Source organism: Podarcis liolepis (assembly GCF_965112155.1).
Source record: "Podarcis liolepis genome assembly, chromosome: 13".
NCBI lineage: Eukaryota > Metazoa > Chordata > Lepidosauria > Squamata > Lacertidae > Podarcis > Podarcis liolepis.
This window is the reverse complement of record NC_139573.1, coordinates 33,776,436-33,799,657: the sequence shown is the minus strand read 5'-3', so window position 1 is coordinate 33,799,657 and position 23,222 is coordinate 33,776,436. Positions and strand designations below refer to the sequence as shown.

The following is a 23,222-nucleotide window of genomic DNA, read 5'->3' as shown; positions in this document are numbered from 1 at the left end:
GAGCAGAAATGAACAGAGAGGTTTTGTCTTATTTACAGCTTTTGTTTATAGCAGAAAGACATTCAACTAACATATAAGGAAAACTCCCTCAGACCTCCACAGCCAATCAGAGTAGGAGTTACCTCAGCAAATATCATGCTATTCAGACTGGTTGCTAGGCAACACCTCCCCAACCAACACCCTCTTGGTTGGCTGGCTAACGGTAAACAGATTTAACCATTCGGTTACTAGATGAATGATCCCTGATGCACTTCCAAAAAGAGGTGTGCATGGGTACTGCTCTCCCAACAGGAATGGCAGCATCAGGGATAGAAGGCACAACTCTGACTGATAAACTCTTCTAGCCCCATATCTCTTTAAGTGGCCATCTGGAAGTGAAAGGCACTCACCTTGTGCTGAGACACACACATCCATCCTTTTTAGAACTGTACATATCTCAGGGAGAAATCCTAACAAGTGAAAATAAGTGCCAGGACAAGGTCTTGGATTCAAATGAATACTTCAGTCAGTTTAGCTTGGAGTGCAAGATCTACACTGGGATGTTACATAATGCTTCATAGCTGAGCACCTGATAACAACTACAAAATAAGAAACAACTCCTAGGCCAGTCTTCCGTAACCTGGCATGGCCTCCTGCCTGGACCTTTAGGACTGCAACTGTGTATACACCATACATTTTCCTCCCAAAGGATCCTGGGAACTGTAATTAAAGATGCTGGGGATCATAGCCCTTTGAGGGGTAAACTCCCATTCCCAGGACTCTTTCGAGGTGGGAATGTGCTATAAAAAAATGTATGCAGCTAAAAACTCCCATCATCCCTTCACATTGGCCATGTTGGCTGGGGCTGATGGGAGTTGTAGGCCAAACTATCTGGAGGTTACCAGTTTGGGCAAGGCAGGACTGTACCTACACATTGGTGCAAACTGAAAATTCTTTACAGAAGGATTTCTTTAAACTTTTTAGACCTCAGAAGCACCCTGAAGCCCTCAAAAACATTAAAAATACAACCCTGCAAACAGAAAGTCAGCAGAGCAGGAAGACAGATCCAGCCCTTTGCCTGCTGTGGTGGATTTCTGTTTGAAGGAAGTTTTAACAGAGGGACGATCACCTACCTACAAGCCAAAGTGTTTTCAGACCATTCTCTCTCTTCTGCACCACCGTTTGCATGTACAGACTAGGGCTTAATAACCAGGCATTTGTGTGTGTTGTGGTATGCATCATGCTATCGTAACAAGAATCTGAGGATCAGGGAAACATTGAAAATGAGTGTGTACTCCTGTGCCCTCTGCAGACACTGTCTTGCCTGGCAAATGGGTCTACTTGGTTGCTCACTCAGTACAGAACCAATATGTTTGTTACTCCATTTGTTTCTTATGCAGTTTGTATTCAGCGTATGGGGAGAGACAGGGCCCATTGCTACTGCTTGTCTTCCAGAAGCAGCAGAGAAAGCTTTCTTCTTGGCTCTAAACCACTAGCAGATATTCCCAAACCAAAACCAAGGTATAGTCACAAAGCTTAACAGCTCTGTTTGAATGCAGGCATGAGATGCAAATCCTGGTGGAGAATTAAAATGCCCTCTCCTCTGATATTAAGAGGCCCAGCATTTCCTCTTTGCAAATATCTCACTGTGTAGGTTGAAGGAGAGGCCAAGAGTCCTGCAGTTCTGCTCCAGGGTCCCAGCTAAGCAGGAAGCAAAATTAAGAGGCCTCCTCGAATGCCCACGGGCAAAGGATAATCATCTTTGTGGCACATTTTTACAGTGTACCAGGAACTTTTACAGTGTTCGCCTCATTATGACCTCAGCTCAACCCTGGGAGGTAGAGGTTAGGGCCCAAGGTTGTCTGGCTCAGCAGTAATGTGATGTGGAGTCTCCTACAATCAAACCCAGCTCAGATTTGAGCATCACATCACTACCCCTTTGCGATTTAATTGGATTCTATAGAGCTCAAGTATCTCATTACTTCAGAGACCACTGACTTTGGCTATATCTCTGCTCACAAAGTGGGCACATATTTATAATATATTTATTGGGGGGGGGGGATCCAGGCACTACATTTTTTCAGGAAGGAGAAAAGGAGAAAGCAAGACATACATACCAGTGTCCCTTGTAGGTTTACTACAGAGCAAACTTCATGTAGTTCAATGTGATTTACACCTAAATAAATGTGCCAATAGATGCAACACAACCCTCTGTCAGAAATATGCAGAATGGCCTGATTGGTCTCTTAAGAGACCAGTTATTATATCTATATCCCACCTTTCCTGCAAAGATTTTATCTTTCTAACAACCTTGTGAGGTAGGTTAGCCCGAGAAATGGTGACTGGCTGAAGGCCATCCAGTGAGCTTCAAGGCTGGGTGGGGATTTGAAGCCTAGTTCTCCAGGCCATAGTTAACAATGTTAAGCACAACAGTACAGTGGTACCTCGGGTTAAGTACTTAATTCGTTCCGGAGGTCCGTTCTTAACCTGAAACTGTTCTTAACCTGAAGCACCACTTTAGCTAATGGGGCCTCCTGCTACCGCCAGAGCACGATTTCTGTTCTCATCCTGAAGCAAAGTTCTTAACCTGAAGCACTATTTCTGGGTTAGCGGAGTCTGTAACCTGACGCGTATGTAACCCGAGGCACCACTGTACATCAATTCTTTTTAAGATGTCACATCACTTTTTAGTAATAAAATATCTTATGTTTCTAAAACTTGATGCACTAAGGCTCAGATTTACTGGAACCCACACCTTCCAACTTGGGACCTCTTCCCTAATTCACAAATGCCCAAGCGATCTGTGTGTGTCTGTGTGCATGGTTTCACACATGATCAGGGACGCTGTTCTCTTGTTTATTGCTTTGCATGGTTCAGGATATGCTTCTGATCTCCAGGCACCGCAGTGACAACGTGAAGCCTCAGGCTCAAACAAGGAAAGCGAAAGTTCAGGAGCATTCCAGAAAGGGGTGTTTCCAGAGGCAAGGCAGGAGGGGGCTCTCCCAGGCTTTAGGGAATCCCATCATCAAACGTGAACTGCTCTGGCAGATCTTAGCCCTCGATTAGCAAGCGAAGGAGCAATGACTGAAAAGGCAAATATGTGCCGGGAGCTGAGAGAGGGCAAAAGGTTATCAGGGATGCAGTTTCACTGGGAGGCAACCCAAGAATGAACAGAGAGCAAACCAATACTTGACTTGGGCTGCACACCAGAGAAAAGCCCACGCTAACTCCCCCTGGTGGAATGTAGAAGAACAGCATGCTTTGGGGAGGGGGGGTAGATGACAATGTAAAACCAGAAGAGAAATCCAGTATTTCCACTTTTCACCGGTTGTGCCTTATGTAATAAGGCCACAAACACTCACAGGGGTTTCCCTTTGGAATTCCCTCCTTTCAAGCATTCGTCAGCTGAATCCAAACCTCTTTTACCAGTGCTCTTAAGAGTTTCTTTGGAGAAGTTTTTAAAGTTGCCAAGATTAAATTGCTTGCTTTTAGCCTGGGGTTAGTTTCAGCATATGATTTTCACCAACCGTAGGCAGTCATCACTTCAGAGTTGTGAAGCCTTTACTCCTTAGTGCTTTTTCTTCTCCTAAAGATGTACTGCAAGGCAAAGGGTACAGATTTTCCCTCTGCGTTTACACCTGAAGTCTTTCTCATGACTAGGTATCAGTTTAGGATCAGTTTTCCTTCTCCTACAGTAGATGGGCTAACTTTCCAGGTTGATGAGCCACTTCTGCCCCTCACTAACTCAGCAAGGGCTTGAGACCCAATGGCTACCCACACCTGGTTTAGTCAGCCAGCCAGTCAACACAATTTCCCAGGGTGTGGCCACTGCCGCACGCTGACAGTTCTAGGAGCCACAGGTGAGAGATGAGGGCAGGGTGGGGACCAAGGATGGGGAAGCTACCCCAGAAGGAGCATGACATGTCCCCCACCAGAGCACTTCTGGAGGCAGGAAAGACGACACACACACTTTTTGTGGGGGGGAACAGGACAGAAGTTAATATTAATCCACATTCACCTTCAACTATCATTCACCAGGCTGAACTTTTACTGTCCAAATGTACATAGGCACAGACTCAAAGGTTGGTACACAGCAGCATTTATAGACGCCAGACTGCCCAGACAGAGCAACAACAGGAATTATCGGGACAATATCCAGTACTTTTAAGACCTTCACAAAGAACATTAACAGAGCAACACACACACACACACACACACACACACACACACACACACCAAAGCACGTCTCTGACCCATTAGGATCAGTGACTAATGTATTTACTGTTGCACTTCCAGTTTTGTCTATGGAAGAACCACAAAGCGCATGTAAGTTGTCACACTGGGAGATAACACCTCAAGGCAGGAACAGGAGTTCCTTAAAATGAATGTTACTGAAATGGGGATTTCCTGCCTCTCTCCTACCGTACACCCATCTGCTATGGATTAGGGAGGCCTGGCAAGTGATGTGGAAGGACTGCAGTTGCAAAAGCTTGGTAGAAATCACCTTCCTCTTTAAATAAATGGAAGATCAACTTTGGACTCAAACTCTTTGATTGTTCCAGGGACTGTCAGGTAAGCATGGAATCTGATATCCAGGTCAGAATTCCACATCCCAAGTATCTCAGGCCTTTTTTACTTTAAAGAGTTCCTAGCTTTTATAGATTGAAGGTCGGAAAATGGGGGGGGGGGCAGTGAAAACAGAAGCAAAAAGGAAGGGAAGACAGAGCAGAACATCCACCTGTCTTCCGCCCCATTAAGCCTTTCTAGTTCATGGGGACATAGGAAACTGCCTTATACAAAGTCAGATCATTAGCCCATCTTGCTCAGTACTGTCCACGCTGACTGAAAGCAGCTCTCTGCAATTTCAGCCGGACTGAATCTAGAATCTGCATGCAAAGTATATGTGCTACCACAGCCCCACACCTTTATGCTCCTGAACCTATAGTCCTTGCACACCCTTGGTTGTAATAAGTGCTGGTCTATCCCCCTTCCACCACTCCCAGTCCTTGCACCAGAATCCACATATGTGTGCCTATGTTGTTTTACTGCATTTTCTGCACTGGGCACACTGGATGATTTGGGAGGTCTCTTCCAACTCCATCTTGGTTGCCCATTTAACAGACCTCCCAATTTTCATTTTTGTTGGTTTCAGAATCTGGGTCCTCTTCAACACGGAGCACAAGCCTCTTCTAATCATGCCTGATATAGTGAATTTATAGAAACTGAACTAAGCCTATCTGCTCCATTCTAATGCAGAACCACACAGATATATCTGCTAGCCACAGCATTAAGCCAATCTGAAAAGTCAATAAGTTGTTTTATACTGCTTTTAATATCGTGTTCTAATGTTGTAACTTGCCCTGTGACCTTAGGCTGAAGGGCAGGTAATTAATGATCTCCCACCAGCACCTCTAACTCTGGAAAGTATAGCTTTAGGGGATTGAAAATCCCCAAGGTTTTATGCTTTGTGAGAAATGTTAGCTAAATGTGTGAATAGTTTAAAAATCTGTAGTGCAGTCATACCCTGACATATTGTTACCTCCAGGGCCCAAATATATGAGATGGGCAAAAGGAGATTAAACTTTTAGAAGACATCTGAAGGCAGCCCTGTACTGGGAAGTTTTTAATGTTTGATGTTTTATTATGTTTTTATGTGTGTTGGAAGTAGCCCAGAATGGCTGTGGCAACCCAGCCAGATGGGCGGGGTGTAAATAATAAAAGTTATTATTATTATTATTATTATTATTATTATTATTATTATTATTATTTGGCAGGTACCTTTTAACAGGGCTCAGAGATCCATGAGGGCCTCGCCCAGGTTGCAACCCAATTACAAGGAAAATTACTGAGGCTAAATAAAGTGCAGACCATGCTTGAGGATATATGTATGCCAACTTATTTCCCTGTTTCCTATGCATCTGTTGTCCAGATCTCGTGAGATTGCTAGTCAAACAAGCAACATCCTGAAACAGTGACTTGCTGGCTCAGGTCCTTCTCTAGATCAGAATGAATGCTTGCACAGTTCAAGTAGAACATGCAGTTTGAGAGAAAGAGAGATTTGTGCTTCCTTAATGTGACATACTCTCAAGAATGACCAGTCCTAGAATGCTTAGTGCATATGCAAGAGCGAGATTGCTGGTGGAATGGACAAACACACAAAATAATCAAGGACACTGATCTCAGGGATTGTAGGAACCAGTGCTGCTAGCGGGCCCCAAAATAAAAAAGAACAATTTCAAAATTAAAACAGAACGGTCGGGATTGTGCTTTGTGTGTAGGAGGAAGCCCATGCTACAAGTTTGCACTGCCCTTCTCCGCAATAATGTTTAGGCTGCTTCAACCTGCCTTTCTTCCAATGGTTCACACAGAGATTACCACCACTTTATCCTCACCAGTACCTTGTAACATAGGCTAGGCTGAGAGTTAGCAGCTGACTGAACAGCACTGCAAGGATTTCAATTCCAGGTCTCCCCAGTCTATGACTTTGTCCAGCGGTTCTTTGGGTGCTCTGTCTGAGAGGCAAGTGGGGGAACAAAGAATTTGGAACTTAAAAAAGAGAGAGGGTGAACTCTACAAGCTTCTCAAGGAGACAGCCTCTCGTAGATCCAGTTGTCCTCTCCTCTGTGGGTCATAGGTTTCAAGGGTGCACTGCTGTCTTGGAGGTACCGGAAAACAATGCGGTCATGCAAACGGTTTGTCTGGCCCTGCCAGAACTCTATGACTTTCGGTTTCAAGATGTAGCCTCCCCTGGAGGGGATAAAAGAGAGAGAGAGATAAAGAGACTGAAAGAAAGAACCCTAAAACAACAAAGCACCAACTCGCCAATTGGTAATAGGGCTGTGTGAGCTATATAAACAAACCTCATGGGGTGCGGAAATAAATCAAGAGGTTTAGCTACTCTCTAATCCCTGCTGTATGTAGAGGGATGTGGGTGGCGCTGTGGGTTAAAACCAGAGAGCCTAGGACTTGCTGATCAGAAGGTCGGCGGTTCGAATCCCCGCGACGGGGTGAGCTCCTGTTGCTCGGTCCCTGCTCCTGCCCACCTAGCAGTTCGAAAGCATGTCAAAGTGCACGTAGATAAATAGGTACCGCTCTGGCGGGAAGGTAAACGGCGTTTCCGTGCGCTGCTCTGGTTTGCCAGAAGTGGCTTAGTCATGCTGGCCACATGACCCGGAAGCTGTACAGTGGCTCCCTTGGCCAATAAAGCGAGATGAGCGCCACAACCCCAGAGCCGGCCACGACTGGACCTAATGGTCAGGGGTCCCTTTACTAATCCCTGCTGTGGTGTTTGCCACAACACCACACTCCTCAATTTCCTTTGGCTTGAGTTTATTCCAACCAGCCCAATCCACCACTGTAAAAAAGATCACAAGTTTCTGAAAACAACGTCCTGGATCTATGGCTGATAACAACTGAGAGAGGGGGAACAACATACAGAAAGCCAAACGGCCAGAATGCACACCAAGGCCTGACTCACCAATATGCTGGCTTAGGCACCTTAGCCTCTCGGTACACCTCTTCCAGCTCTGCATTTTTCTTCCTTAAATACTAAAAAAAGAGGGAAAGGGCTGTGAAGCTTTTCGTCAAAAGGAAACTACAGTACCTGGGAGCTTGGTAATAACTCCAATCTACTAGGTGATTTGGGGATATAGAGAGGCTTGCGGATAATCTGCACTTTGTAAGGATGGCTAACGAGCATGTCGTTTGCTGAGAACTGGAGGGAGAGGATGCCAAGGGACAAGCTCAGTGGATAATGGGTGGTGTTAGGACTAGACTATTAATTTATTTAAAAGTTTTAATAGAAAAAGTATAATGAGAACGATTGGAAGCTTTTCACAGAAGACATTATTGGATAAGAAATGATGTTGCATAAATATCTGATACTTTTAATTGTTATTTTCTTTTTCTTTTCTTGTTACTTTTAAACTTTTTGTACTTTTTGATGTGGATAATTCTTTTTCTTTCTTTTTCTTTTTTCTTTTCTGTGCTTAACTTTGTTGTACTTACCTTTATTGTAAGACTGTATTTTAAACCAATAAAGATGTATTTATTACAAATTTATTTAAAAGTTTTATATCCCACCTTCCAGCCAAATGATCTGCAAGGTAAACTGTAATGATACATGCCAGGAATCCACAACATTTTGGAGCCCAGGGACACAGATGGAAATCTAAGGAACTGCCATGGCCACCCAAAAAAAACCCATTTCACAGAAGAAAGGCTGGTGATGCTCAAACACCCCCCAAAAAAAGAAACCCAAACACCTATACCCCCACACCTATTATAGACAAATCTAAAAGTTATTTGTGTTAAAAATGGCTGTTAAGAACTCAAGCTCAACTACAATAAGTCTTAACACACTGGATATCTACTGTAGCAGAGTTGGGGAACCTTTCTAGCCCATCTCCCATGCCAAGTTTAAGCTGCCCATTTGTCAATTGCCTGAGCTTTTTTGACTGCAGGGGTCTTTGGAAGCTGCTCTTAAAGCATGGCTTGCACAGTGCTTTGCACAGGAGGTATAGAGGCACTGCCATCAGAGCGCCTTCTGGCCGAGCCCTACCATTATCCAACATCATATGAAATCATATCAGCTGAAATGGCCCGGCAAGTCAAATGATGAAGCCCAGGGACCAGACATTCCCCACCCCTGTACTACAGGATGCCTATGTTGTGGAGGAGCTTTCAACTTTTGTGCAGAACCATGTTTGAAATTGTTCTTCAATATCCCTGATGACGAGCAGTCCACCTTGAGAACCTTCCACGTTAAGGAAGTTTTGATACCCGTTTACAGATTATTATTTTTGTTACCGCGTCTAACAACGTACACCCAAGCTCTCCAGCTTATCATGAAAAGGCATATTTCAACACTGTTTCCCCACCCCCAATGCTGGTTCAAGAAAGGGCAGCCCAACACTGCAGCTCCTCACCTCTCTGTCCGCAATCACCGTGCTTTGATGACTCACTACAGCCCCGATCTGGCTGCTCTTTGGACGCGTATAGAAGTACTTCTCCGATTCCTCCTCAGAAAGCTTCTCTACAGGGCCCTCAATCCGCACCTGCAAGCAATTCAGTTCAAAGCATGTGAAGCACAAGACCAGAGTGAGGATGTGCTAGTAAGGGGGCTTTGCTGTGCAGTTCAAATCATAGTTACCCCAAGCTCCTCTCCAATATGGTGGGATTAACTGAGAAAAGAGAAGGTGGGTGGAGATGGAAAACTTAATTTTTAAAACTTAATTGGACAATTCCAACTCTTCTGATTTGCTTGTTCTCTGTGTGAAGCACTGCTCAAAAAAAGTCTCTCCAACCTACTTAATCTTGCATAGGCAAACATTCCCTCTTTCTTCTTAAACCCATCAAATTGCCAAGTTAAAAACAGGCTCATTCCAAACTTTCCTATTCCATGTCATTTTTTTTGTCTATTGTCCATGAAACCAAATATGATGAATTAAAAGTTCTTTTCTCCCACCCTACACCTCCGGATGCCTGTGGCCCAGATGTGGCCCATGGCCTTGTTCCATCTAGCATGTTGCTTCTTGCCTTGCAGTGGCGGGAACAGCTGTCTATCATTAGATCTTGAGGGAGGAGGAATAGCAAACTCACATCCCACAGACTCTATGGCCTCTCTATGGCACAGAGAGATGGCCACAGAGAGGGAAAGCGCACGACTTCTAGTCGCTAGGGGGGGTCTTTCCCATGGCCACATTTTAAGGCGGCCTGTTCGTGTTGGTGGCTCTCTGAGCTGAAAGGGAGCTGAATGACAGTAGGGAGGAGATGACTGAAAGAACAAGACACACGGCAATGAATAGCAGTTTCTGGTTCCAAAATTCAGACTCGCTACAAACCAGAGAGGATAACCACAGTACTCCCTCCGAGCTGTTCCAAAGGCATTATTTCATTTTCAGTAGACACAAGAAGAGCTGAAGCAAACTCAAGTACCGACACTTCAATCCCTTCCATATTTGAGATCAGAATTCAGCATCTTCCACAGAACAGGCGAGAAAGGAAGAGCCTCCAGCTACAGCAAGATCATGCCCTTGTCCATCTGCCCAAGCCCGGGCTACATATAGTAAGACTCAAGAGCATATAAGCAGCAGCTGGGAAAATGAAAAGGAGCAACCAGGACAAAAGTTCACCAAAGCTCCTCTTACCATGTCACCCACCCCATGTATTACAGAGGTTTCCAGTTTGACTACAGGACTTCTTTTCAGTAGATGCAGAGAAGACAGTTTACCTGGCGATTGAGGGGCTCCCAGTAGAAGACCATCGAAGCAAATGGGTTTGAATCCTGCAAACGGTGAGAAAAGCAACAGTGAAAAGAAAGTTGCTGTGTCTGCTGACTAAGGCTGTGTATATATCATATATTCAAAGCATGTGACTTCCCACAAAGAATCATGGGAACTGTAGTTTGTGGGGAATTGTAGCTGTGTGAGAGGTAGTGTTCCCTGCATTCTTTGGGGGTGGGGGAAAGTGCTTTAAACTTGGGTGTCTACACAGAGACACCTGGATTCCCTAAGCTAAAAGGCAAGGATGATCTGGAAGGAGGTTCTTAGACTGAAGAGTTTTTTGTTGTACTTTTCTTTTCAGTCAGCCTCTCTCTCTCTCTCTGCTCCTTGAATGGTCTATTTGCAGAAGGAAGAGGAATTTATACTCATAACCCTTTGGCTGGCCCAGTTTAGCTCAGGGTCACTTGTTGCTGAGCCAGCAAAAACTAAGACTCCATAGATAGCTTCTATGAGAGTTCCAGTTCCCCCTCAGTAGCTTGCATAGGTGCTTATGTATGTTCCCACAGCAAAATGGAAGCAGAATAGGCAAATATTTGCAACTTTCCTAACTTTGCGTAATTGATATTGGTCACAAAATGCAGATATCCTAAAGGATTGTTGCTGTTTCACTTAAAAAATAAGAAGCCTGGATTCAAAGTGTCAGCTCCATAGAAGTAAATCTGAGGTGCCAGTTTACAAAGGTTCAACTTTTCTCCGATAATCTTTCTGTACAAGTAGCACTCACCAGCTCTCTCCCTTTCCGGCTCTCATGGTTAGTGAAGAAGCGAAAGCCTTCCTGGCTAAACCCCTTCAAAAGCAGCATCCGAGCAGAAGGCCGTCCATCTCTGGGAAGGGATAAACACAGCTTGTAGATAGGCAATTATTTCCTCTTTACTTTGGCCCTGGGTCCTCCAAACCCATAAAGCACACAAGAATACAAGCCATCAGGCAACGATTCCTACCTAGTACAGGTGGCTAAGCACATGGCATTGACTTCCCCAATAGATGGGCACTTCATAGCTTCTTCAAACCATACAGAGAACTGCTTAATAGGGTTAAGGGAGGTCAGATGTTTCTCCTCAAAGGCCTGGGATGGGAACAAAAAACACCCATACTTTTAGCAGATGGCTACACCGTTTGACACCAGTTCTTCTCCCCTTTCAGTCACACATCTATCACTTCTCATTTCCAAAATGTGGTCAGTGTGTCATATCCTACTGCTTCTCCATCACGGGTGGGACACGGGTGGTGCTGTGGGTTAAACCACAGAGCCTGGGGCTTGCCGATCAGAAGGTCGGCGGTTCGAATCCCTGTGACGGGGTGAGCTCCCATTGCTCGGTCCCTGCTCCTGCCAACCTATCAGTTCGAAAATACGCCAAAGTGCAAGTAGATAAATAGGTACCGCTCCAGCAGGAAGGTAAACGGCGTTTCCATGTGCTGCTCTGGTTCGCCAGAAGCGGCTTAGTCATGCTGGCCACATGACCCAGAAGCTGTACAGTGGCTCCCTTGGCCAATAAAGCGAGATGAGCGCCACAACCCCAGAGTCGGTCACGACTGCACCCTTTACCTTTCACTGTTTGACGCCAGTTCTTCTCCCCTTTCAGTCACACATCTATCACTTCTCATTTCCAAAATGTGGTCAGTGTGTCATATCCTACTGCTTCTCCATCACCTATTGTGTTCCTGTAAACTCACCAACCCTTTCCATTTCTCCTTCCCTCCTTTTGATATTCCCCAATTGTTTCATCATCCTCCCAACCTTCCATAATCATCACCTGACCCATTCCTCCAAACCTGCCTGCATCTATCAATTGACACACCCACCTAACCTTCTGGACCCAGTCTCATGGTGCTTAATTTGAAGCAAAAGCTCTCTACCTTGTCTCTTAATATTTGCTTTGGATGCCTTGGGTGAGGTCCAGCCTAAATTAGATGTGAAGCCATGACTAATGTAAGCCCCGGTGATTTCAAAGGAATTCTAAATGCAATTTCAATTTGATCTAATCCCTTGTTCACAGCTTCAAACATCAAGGAGATCCTATTATTAGTTTACTTGCAAATTTAGTGAGAAGGAAAAGAAAAGATGAAAGAAAATTGAAAAAATAAAGAGAAGAGGAAAAAATAGAAACGGCAAATAATAATATGCCAATAATGATAGACTACAATGCAGGTAGGTACAGTAACCATCAGTCCATCAGTATACAAATTTTAACATAAGCCCTTTAGATGTCCACATGGAAAGCCACCTGAAATTGATGCCTATATGAAATATGTTAGATCTATATGAAATAGGTTAGATCAAATACAAGCTGGGTAGTGAGGCCCTCAGACCATTATGTAACAGATAGTGGGCATTTATTTTTCCACAACTCTCTTATACCTCCAGCATCTGTTTGTGTTAAGACAAGTGAGCGTCTCTATATATGCTCAGCCACTCTGTATATGCTCAGAAACAACACCTTTATTACTACGCCACGATTCTTTTCGGAGCGAAAGTCAAACTGCGAGGCTAAGCGCAGAAACGCCGCGCACTCTGCACAAACTCAGAGGCACTCTGTCCTTCAGCATTCCCCGGCCCCGAAACGCTGCAGTGCAAAAACATGTTCTGGGGTTTAATGCTACTCCCTCACCTCATCATCCCCCCTGTAGTCTTTCCGAAGGTGCGTCAGGTCCATGGCACGAGACGATTTCCCCGCTTGGCTTGAACCACGAAACCCCAAAGGACGCGACCCCAGGCGAACCACGCAGCTCAACATCAAAGGAACCCTTTTGCCCCCTTTGCAGTGCGCACGCGCAGGAAAGAGCAACGCGGGCGGAAGCAGCTCGTATCTTCTCCCCTAACCTCAGAGGCCGGGAGGAAAGAGGTCTTCAAGCGCCCAATCAGAAACGAAGCAAGAGCCCACCTTTTCCTCTACCCCCGCCCTCCTTCGACCACAGCAAATCAAGAGCGCGAAGCGACAGTCACCACCAATCAGAAAGTAGAAGGCGATCCCTCGTAAACTAATAGAAAGCGACTTGCCTCTAGCATCGCGAAGGGTTTGTGTACAGTGGAAACGCGCCCGTAAGCTCGCGAGTGTACACAGTTCTTCGCTCCCACCTTCTGCTTATGAAGTTGTTCCGGCTGAGAAATAAATGACTGGCCTATGCTTTGAAAGCACATTCCAAATGCATTTTGTCTCTCAAAGTATTCTGGACCCTGTAGTTTACACTTCACAGAATTACAGTTCCCAGAAACCATTAAACTACAGTTCCCATAATTCTTTGAGGGGGGAAATCTGCTTCGAATGTGCTTGAAAGGCACAGTGCATAGTGTACGCAGTTTCAAGCCCCTACTGAGCAGTATGTTCTCCCCCGACTATTCACAAATGGTGGCAACAAAGACAAGGGCTTCTTGCTCTTCCTGAGAGCTTATTTATTTCCCAAATTTTCTTCAAGCAGCTCCGCCGTAGATCCCTCGCCTCCACTTTTAGCACATTAATTAACCTCTTAGGCTAGGCTAAGAGACAATGGGCTTCATGGCCAAGTGACTGATTGATCATCAAAAAACTTAGATGCCAGTAAAGTCCAATGACAGCAGAAATATCACATCAAGGGTGGTAGATTCATACATGCACCCACAATCCACAAATACATGGGTTTTTGCACAAAGAGTGTGATGAGCTCACCCCAAGTTGTATAACTGAAATATCATTTTCTATATTTTTCAATAACACATATAGATTCGTGGGCAACTAACAGTTGCCAGGAGCAATGCGATGCAGCAGGAAGATTTTGGGCATCACATGGCAGGGCAGAATCCCAAGCCCCATTCCCTGTATGTTGGCATTTGTGTCTCAGCAAGGTCTATGCTTGGTCATGTGCACAGAATGGAAGATTGCAGGATCTCCAGGGGTGTGTTGCATGGGGAGCTGGCTTCAGTCTGCAGATGTGATATGAATGCTGGCAACATTAACTCTGCCGTGTGGGAATCGCTTGCAGGCAATCACAGTGCCTGGAGACAGACAGTCAGGTCCTGTATCCACATTGGCCAGAGGAGGAATGACAGCTGGGAGGAGCACAGAGAGAAGAAATGCCATGGTGCTTCTGCAATAGCACAACCAGACACCTTTATCTGCCCCAGCTGCAACAAAACATGTCTCTCTACAGACATAGCAGGCACTGTAACTCTGCAATGGTTTGACTTCAGTCCTGAAGGTGCACTCTTCCCTTTTCTCCTGAGACAGACGGATGCCAGCCAACCCAGCACGGCAGCTGCTTTTGGACTGTTCTAAATCCCTATGTGCATTGCCAGAAGTTACACTTAAAATGGCATTTGCAGGATGTGTGGTGGTGACATCCTGCATAAGCCCCATATACACAAACAAACTCTGCTATGTGTAGCAGGCACATGGGCAAATTTTGCCTGAATGAAAAGCAAAAATATGCATAACGAACTGAATGAATTAGAAACCATAGCACCTGTGTTCATATTAAGAGTAACAATGCCCCTGTCTGACCCAGGTTGCTAAGGTAACAGTGACATGACCTTCATTGTGACACCTCCCTCTGCTGGCCCACCTATTAGATGACCAGAGGTCCTCTATGAGAGTAAGTGTTTGATGCTTTTCTCTTTCATTTTGTTAACATTTCCATAATTGTTATATTTTTAGTCTGACTTGATTATAAACCAATAGGACTGGAAACCTGCTTTTGGTGTATGAGACCTAGATGAGACGAGACTTCCTAATTGCACAGAAGGACTTGTCACCAGCTGCTGTTACTAAACTCTCCAAAGATTGGAACTCCTATTTCTGTTCTTAACCAAGTGCCGGACATGAGTGGAACTGCTGGGAGAGGGAGGGTGAAATATAGAAAAAACAGAATCCTCTAGAAATTGCAGGCAATGTGAAATGATAGGTTATTTGGGTGTGCTTAGAATCATCTGCACAGTTCAGTAAGAAGCAATGTACATGAATACCTAACATATCAATGTTAGGTCGTGTGTGCTCCCAATTTGGTAAGATGCTGGACAGTAAATTTGTTAAATCTTAAAATACTTTTCTTTTCTAGACTTCGCTCTTGTGACAATGAAGCATTCTGTAAACTCTTCCTGGAGAAAGCGAGGGAGGGAGGGACAGACAGACAGACAGACATACAGAAACACACACACACACACACATTTGAGGTGTAGCTAGGATTTGTTAGTGATTTCTGGTTCTATTGCTCTTTATGGCTTGTTCAGAGCTATTCTAGGGGGGACCTTCCTCAGCACTGAAAGGGTTAATTTCAAAAGATTATCACTGGAACCAGTTTAAATGCTTCAACTAAAATGGCTTGCCTTTTCCTTTGTGGGGACTTTCAAAGCTCCAGCAGGCGTTATTGAGGAAAAAGGATTTTGATTGCATATTATGCAATTCTATAAACTTCTCCCACCTGTGCTTAGAAATATAATTCCAAAGGAAAAGAAATAAATATAATCCCCTCTATTTCCAATGTTCAGGCTGTGAGTACAGTTCCTCATGTAACCAAAATGGCATCATCTGCGCAAAAGAGAAATGTATCAGCAGGCTTGGGACAACTCCAAGGTTTGCCAAAATATATAAAAAAATTAGGAAAACACCCATCGTGTAGGAAAACTTGGGGAGGGGGGTAATGAGGACTGATCATGCCCAGAGGCCATGAAATGCTGACTAGAAATGGGTGGGTGGGAAAAAACTATGGGGAAGGGGAATGGAGTGGAATGATTGGAATCCTGTTGATTTGTCAAGCTCTGATGCTGCCCAGCAGGAGTTAGAGTGGTGCCCTAATACATGAATCACTCCAAGCCCTGAGATCAGTAGGGGTCCCCTGTTTGTGGTCCCATCAAAGGATGTGGCCTGTCAAATGGGCACCCAGGGCAGGGCCTTCTCTGTGGTGGCTCTGCAGTTATGATCTTCCCTCCCTTGGAGGCAAAAATGGTTAAGACACTGATGGGTTTCCAGCACATGCTGAAGGCTCCCTTGTTTTCCCAAGCCTTTGGAAGCCATGTTGAGATTTATTTTTCATCCTCTAGTCTTTTTTTAGCATTTCCCACCAATTATCTTTGTTTTACTGTGGGTTTTCTTTTTTTAGAAGGGTTTCTGTAAATCTTATTATGTTTGCTTTATGTAAACTGCTTTGAGCTCATGGCCTGATGCAAAGCAGCATAGAAAAACTCTTAAGGGTTGCATTCAACTAAGCTGTACTCAGACTAGATTAGACTGGACTAGACTAGACCCACTGACACGAACCAACATTAGTCACCTTTATTAACTTCAATGGGTCTAAGATGATTAGGACTAGGGCTGGAGACAGACCTAAATAAATAGAGAAGTAAATATCTAGAAGCACAACATACTACAAAAGCTCCATGTGGGCAGGTAGGGAAGGAAGACTGCAAACCCTCATTTCTCACTTTCTTCTCCCACTCTGTTCTCTAGGCTGGAAAAGCTGCAGATCCCCATTCAAAAGAGGAATGCCAACACTGACGCAGCAGAAGAAGGATACCAGGCAATAGCCTCTGAACCAGAGGGCCTGGGAGGTTTCCTTTCTGCCAAGAGAAAAAGGAGGATGTTTCTACGGAGGATGGGGAACAGCTAAAAATGGCCTGGAGCTGCTGCAAAAATGATGTCTCGGCCCCCAAACCTACCTCCACGCCTATGCGGCTGGAAGTACCAACGGCAGTCCCCAGAAACAAGAACCAAGAAGTCCTAAGTACAAACAACTATCCACTTCCTCACTGCTGTAGAAGTGAAACCCCTGTGTTTTCAGCACACTCAACCCAGAATGCTCTGATAGCCCAGCACAATTCACATGTCAGTTGTTTGCCCCATGACACTCTGGCAGTAGCAGTTAGTGGGGTGACAGCATTTACCTGACCTCCCATCACTGATATCACTGCAGCTTACTGAGAGGGGGAAAGAGTTGTGAGGTCAGTCAGCTGCAAACGTACTGGCAGGAGCCATGGATTGGCTCCACCAATGTGCTTATGTTGTGCTCTCCCCCTCCCAGTAAGTCACCTCTCTCCCTCCCAGTAAACTGCCGTGGCTCCTTGTGGAGCATATGCAACACAGGACTGTCCAGGTGACATGGCTCAAAAGTCAGAACCCTGGGGACTGGGGAAGACTTGGACGCAGGGCCCATCCTCTGAAAGACCTTCAGAAGCCACTACCCCACTGGAGATTTTCAGCAGAGGGGTTCCCCAGGAGTTAATGAAGGCTTCACCTCCACAACCTGAGGAGATAGCCCTGACCTGTCCTCCAAGCCTCAGGATATGTCCTCAGAACCCTCAGCAGTACAGAAAGACACCTCTCTGTGGCCTAGGGAAAGCAGAAAGTTGCTCAGCTCTGTCAGAGCCAGGACCTGAGGAACAAACCATGGCTCCCTTAAGCACCGACAGTTTCCCGTGGAGTTGGGAGCATCCAAGTCTTTAGCAGCCTTTCTCAACCTGTGGGTCCCCAGATGTTGTTGGACTACAACTCCCATCACCCCTAGCAAGCAAGGCCAGAGCTCAGGGATGATGGGAGTTGTAGTCCAACAACATCTGGGGACCCACAGGTTGAGAACCACTGCTTTAAAGCCTCCAGCCCATTTACCCTGCATCCAGTGTGCTGCTGGTTTGTGAAGCAGCGTGCACACGTTACATTAGCCGCAACCTTTCCTATCGTTTCTTATGAAACACGGTTTTTTGAAGTGTTTCCCCCTCAAACCAGCTTTTCTCCAAATTTAGAAAAAGAACCACCCATTTGCATTGTAAACTGGAAATGTGTCCACAGCCTCAGTTAGCTTGCTACCACTGTCTTGCATACAGCCTGACTCAATCCGGCTCTACTGTGAGCTGACCGTGGTCCTATTTTCCCCCTGCAAGTCCTAGCCTGGAACAGCAGTTTGCTCCAGGCAATCTGTGCAGGAGTTTATTCTTGAGATGATTATGATACCCCACCTATCTGGCTGGGTTTCCCCAGCCACTCTGGGCAGCTTCCAGCACATATAAAAATGTAATAAAACGTAATAGAACACGGTGGAGACAGTAACGTGGAACAACCTTCTCTCCTCCTCATCTGTTTTCGTAGGTGTGCGAAGAGGCCTGTCTGTAGCAGGCAGGCTTCAGGCTGGTGGCAACTGAAGCTTGCTCTAAATTTGGAAGAATCAGGGCTGATATTTTTTGATATTGTGGAACAGTAGTAGCAGGGTTCCTTTCTCTGGCTGTGCACACGCTATACCTTTAAAGAGCAATCAGATAATTATGGGCACCATAATTTACAAACCACAGTCCCCATAATTCTTTGAAAGAGGGAGAATGCACTTGAAGGGTACTTGAAATATATAGTGTGCATCCAGACTCTGTCTGGGAGTAGCCATCTTACTGTGTCCACATGATTTACTTGTGGGAAGTGGCTGAGAAGCCTAGTTGGCTGGATCAGATGTGCCATGTGGAACAAGATAAAAAATAAAGCTCTCGCTTTAGATAGCTGCTTAGCCAGCATAGCACTTTTACACATTGCAAACTTCTTTGAGAATACAGCTGCCCTCCCTCTGCCACCCATGGCTCTGTGGTGATGCGTTGGGTTGAGTAATGGAGCAGCAATTTTTCTCCAAACCCTTCTATGCACGTGGGGTGGTTTAACCGAGGGCAGCTTCTTACCTGGTCAGGTGGGCAATTTATTCAGGCATGTTTGCTGTTTTGGTAGTTGCTTATATACTGGAGCACGAGGAGGATGACGACGATGAAGAGGAAGAGCAAAAGCAAAAGAAAGAATCAGAAAAAGAGCGAGAACAAGAACAAAGAAAAGTACAAGAACAAGAACAAGAACAACGAAGGGTACAAGAACTAGAAGGAAAAAGAGTACAAGAACAAGAAGCAAAAAGAGTACAAGAACAAGAAGCAAAAAGAGTACAAGAACAAGAAGCAAAAAAAGTACAAGAACCACAAAAAATACAGGAACAAGACAAAACACGGCGGCCATCAAAAGGTCAAGGTTGGTGCATAAAACCAAGAAAATATCAGTTTAGGAAAAGTATATTATAACCTTCCAACTTCTGCCCGCCCAATACTTGTTCCAAGTGTAGAATGCACAGTGTCTTGTGTCAATATGTACATTAAAGATTCCCTTAGAACTATACAGGGTACACTGTATATAGTAAGCCACTCCCAGCTTCCAACAAAAAGGGCAACCCAGCTAGTCTTGTCTCTCTCCCAGTAGATATTATCCAGTGAGTCAGTGAATATGTTCCAATCACTGTGTCCTTTACGCATTAGAGCTTTTCTTTGGGCTACAGCACACACTTCCTCTTGCAATAAACAACTGCTACTCAGCTAGTCTTGTACCCCACTTAAATATTATCCACAATGATCGAATAGATTCCAAGCTCTCTGTTGATACATATCAAGAGATTTCGACAAAGCAAGGAGACTATCATGTTACTAACACCCCCCTTTCCTTTCCTTTCCTTTCCCCACCCCACCCCTGGAAGATGATGATATTGAAAGGCCCTGCACCTCCAAAGATGCAGCTGATGGGACGGAGGCAGAGACACAGACCAATCCACGCTATTTCCCGAAATCACCAAAAAAGATCACATTGGATGAGATCCTGCTTGGAATGCAGAAGATCGAGTACACCATCAGTAACACAAGTAAGTCAGGAGGACCTCTCATTTTTATGGATTGAGTAATAATGGGATTTGATCAAGCAGTAGAGGGTGTGTGACTGTAAAGAGTATATTGATATTGAAGTTGCAAAGGGAGATTGGGTTGGGCTTTGACTACACCCACTGCTGTCTCTGCCCTTCCTCACTGCTGGTGTGCCCCCAAGGTTACCCACAGAGGAATGCAACACTCAACAGAAAAAAAGCTTCCTCGCTTCTTTGCACCCTGCTATGCTTCCTGTTTTTTTACTTCTGTATCATTCTTGCCACTACAGGTAACACGCATTTGACACTTTTTTTACTTATGTGATTGCATGTAATAAAAAATTTAAGGTCTTATACAGTGGTACCTTGGGTTACATACGCTTCAGGTTCCATAGGCTTCAGGTTCCATACGCTTCAGGTTACAGACTCTGCTAACCCATAAATAGTACTTCAGGTTAAGAACTTTGCTTCAGGATGAGAACAGAAATCGTGCTCCGGCGGCGCAGCGACAGCAGGAGGCCCCATTAGCTAAAGTGGTGCTTCAGGTTAAGAACAGTTTCAGGTTAAGAACGGACCTCCGGAACGAATTAAGTACTTCACCCGAGGTACCACTGTATATATAATAAATGTTCATAAATGTACCAACCAAGCACGTACATAGATCAGCACAGGAAGACCGACCTGAAATCATTCTGTCTCCCAAACTGACCAAATGTTTTCTCTGCAAGGAGTGAGGGGGTGATGGAACCTTCCCATTGTCTCAGGAACTGGGTAATCACCATCTCAAAGGAATGGCCAGACTACCAGGAAAGGCAATCAGATAAGGCATTATCAATAACCTGGCAGACAGGAAAAGCAACAACATTCAAATTTCTGTTGTAGACCGCCTTTTCTGTGATGTAGGTATGATGTATGGCGGGGTGGTCTTGAGCTCCAGAGAAGGCAATTTAAAATGTCTATATAAGGGCAGGCACACCTGGGTTCTGGGTCCTCCTCCTTTCTCCTACATGTGAGGGAAGCACCCTGTTGCAACAGTTTAATAAAGATCAGGCTTACTAGCTGCTTTGCTTCTCAATATTCTCTGGTTGGCCTCTGTAATTTTCTCCACCGATGGAGAACGTACAAAGGACTCTATAAGGGCTCTTGTGTCCCCCATAAGGGAGTAAGGGCAGATTTTGTTTACAACAGCAGATTTGCAATTTGTGGGGGAGATAAATAGATGGAGAGTGGAGGAAACCCAGGGGTGTAGATTCAGGAGTTTGTGGCTTTTACACATATTTGTGTATACACGTGGACCCCCATAACCTAACCTTCCCATAAGATGTGAGTTACCTGTATTTGAAACCAGTTGTCACAGAGTGTGTGTTGAAGCAATAGTTGTTTTGCCCGAGTCAAAAATCATGCTGTTTCATTGCAGTGAGAGACTTTGAGCAGCGCCTTTCCCGCTTGGAGCAGATCGTTTTGAAAATGAGGAATGCGTGGATCCACCACAGAACTTGCCATCTAGAGGGTCTGGAATATGACGATGAACAGGATTAATATTTTTTCCCCGTCCTGATTTTATTGGTTTTGTAGATTTGCAAATCGACATCCTTCCCCCATCCAATAAAAAATATTTATTTGGGAATCAATAAGTTGTTTAATCTTCTAATCAAGACATGGCTAATTAAGACATATCTGTGTTTTCTGGTTATGTTTTAACACTTTGTGTTAAACAACCTTTACAATTATATTTCAAAATTTAGACTTGATCATAATAAAAAGTTGACCATTATGGACTACCATTGGTAGGGTGGATAAAAATCAATGATTTTTAAAAAATAAAATAAATCAGTTTTTAAAAAAATTTAAATCAGATTTTTTTTAAAAAAAATAAATTGGATTTTTAAAATAAAATGCTTTTGGAGGAAAAAAAATTCTAAAGATATTTTTCTATTGAAGTTACATTATAGTCCAAAGGCTATTCATCAGGAAATAAGGATTTATTTTAAGTTTTTCATGTGTGCTAAAACTCAGTCTAAGTTGTTTTCTTTTAAATTGTTTAATCACATCAGTTAACAAACATGGGTAGATATGCTATAATTCTATTTTTCAGTTAAATAAATTGTTTAAATTATTATTAAGGAAATTATTATTTTTCTCCTTCCAATAAAGTACAGCAGAACAGTTGTCCAAATACAAACAGTTAACTTATGAAACCTCACAATAATTTCAAAATTATCTGTCTATGTATTTCTAATAGTATAACCAAATCAATAATTTTTGATATAACTGTGAAAACTACTCTGAAAATTTATTATTCCAAAAATGAAACCTTCATCTGGTTGTAAATATTAAGATTATACCAGCAGGAATGAGTCTTTCTGTATAAAAAAAGATTTAAATCAAGTCGTACTGATTAGTGATTTAAATCAATTTGATTTAAATCAAATCCACCCTGATCATTGGTAATAATAATAAGCAAAACACCACCTTGTTATGGGCTATCATTGGTCTGTACCTTTGCCCACATGGTTTGACTTCAAACCACACAGGTAAAGGAAAACATTTAGGATGGTAACCTTGTTTTAATTCAAGGCTTGTCCCCATGGGTGGGCATCTGTGGAGGACCCACACCCTAGCAGGGGCTGACTGACCTGATCTACCTGGATATGCTTCTCTTCTTCGCCAGGCATCCTACTTGTTCACTGAGGAGCTGCCTTACAGTGAGTTGGACCATAGGTCCATCAAGCTCAATAATGTCTCCCCACAGTGACAGACAGTGCCTATGCAGGATTTCAGGCAGGGGAGCTCTCTCCCAGCCCTACCTGGAGAAGACACTAGACCCGGCATAGGCAAACTCCGGCCCTCCAGATGTTTGGGACTACAATACCCATCATCCCTGACCACTGGTCCTGTTAGAGATGATGGGAATTGTAGTCCCAAACATCTGGAGGGCCGGTTTGCCTATGCCTGCACTGGAGATTGAACCTGCGACCTTCTGCATGCAGAGCACATGCTCTACCCCTGAGCTACGGCTGCAGTGGGTCAGTGTGTCTGGCTGTTGACTAAAAGTTGGGTGGTTTGAGCCCACCCAGCGATGGCTGTGGGCAGGATTCCTTCACTGGGTTAGATGACCCTCAGGATCCCTTCCAACTCTCCAGTGGTACCTCGGGTTACAGACCTTCAGGTTACAGACGCTTCAGATTACAGACTCCACTAACTCAGAAATAGTACCTTGGGTTAAGAACTTTGCTTCAGGATGAGAACAGAAATTGGGTGGTGGCGGCACAGCGGCAGCGGGAGGCCCCATTAGCTAAAGTGGTGCTTCAGGTTAAGAACAGTTTCAGGTTAAGAACAGACCTCTGGAAC

General features: G+C 44.4%; 2 protein-coding genes across 3 annotated transcripts; one reads left to right on the top strand and one right to left on the bottom strand.

Moving 5' to 3' along the window:
* Positions 1-4,004: 4,004 nt before the first annotated feature.
* PNPO (pyridoxamine 5'-phosphate oxidase) lies at positions 4,005-13,041 on the bottom strand. Its single transcript, XM_083470279.1, has 7 exons — positions 12,872-13,041; positions 11,204-11,328; positions 10,987-11,086; positions 10,211-10,264; positions 8,907-9,035; positions 7,457-7,527; positions 4,005-6,726 (listed from the first exon to the last, which is right to left on the bottom strand). Exons 1-7 carry the CDS (start codon positions 12,995-12,997, stop codon positions 6,561-6,563), a joined length of 771 nt encoding a protein of 256 aa, XP_083326405.1. The 5' UTR covers positions 12,998-13,041; the 3' UTR covers positions 4,005-6,560.
* A 1,689-nt stretch (positions 13,042-14,730) lies between these two features.
* Positions 14,731-21,505, top strand: LOC310691918 (uncharacterized protein). Of its 2 annotated transcripts, none has more exons than XM_083472190.1 (5): positions 14,731-14,828; positions 16,679-16,952; positions 18,929-19,216; positions 19,713-19,874; positions 21,289-21,505. In XM_083472190.1, the coding sequence occupies exons 2-5, from the start codon at positions 16,841-16,843 to the stop codon at positions 21,408-21,410; spliced, it is 684 nt and encodes a 227-aa protein (XP_083328316.1). In that variant the 5' UTR covers positions 14,731-14,828; positions 16,679-16,840; the 3' UTR covers positions 21,411-21,505. The 2 variants fall into 2 exon arrangements, with proteins under 2 accessions (XP_083328316.1, XP_083328317.1); XM_083472191.1 differs by lacking the exon at positions 14,731-14,828 and adding an exon at positions 15,726-15,805.
* The last annotated feature ends 1,717 nt before the right edge of the window (positions 21,506-23,222 follow it).

Bases quoted from the DNA above. Each gene is read 5' to 3' on its own strand.
- LOC310691918 (XM_083472190.1), top strand. From the start codon at position 16,841: ATGGCCTGGAGCTGCTGCAAAAATGATGTCTCGGCCCCCAAACCTACC. The intron at 16,953-18,928 runs GTACAAACAACT...CTGTTTTGGTAG, and splicing joins CAAGAACCAAGAAGTCCTAA to TTGCTTATATACTGGAGCAC. The intron at 19,217-19,712 runs GTTGGTGCATAA...CACCCCTGGAAG, and splicing joins GCGGCCATCAAAAGGTCAAG to ATGATGATATTGAAAGGCCC.
- PNPO (XM_083470279.1), bottom strand. From the start codon at position 12,997: ATGTTGAGCTGCGTGGTTCGCCTGGGGTCGCGTCCTTTGGGGTTTCGT. The intron at 11,087-11,203 runs GTAGGAATCGTT...ATCCCTTCCCAG, and splicing joins TGCTTAGCCACCTGTACTAG to AGATGGACGGCCTTCTGCTC. The intron at 9,036-10,210 runs GTAAACTGTCTT...AATTGCTTGCAG, and splicing joins GGGAGCCCCTCAATCGCCAG to GTGCGGATTGAGGGCCCTGT.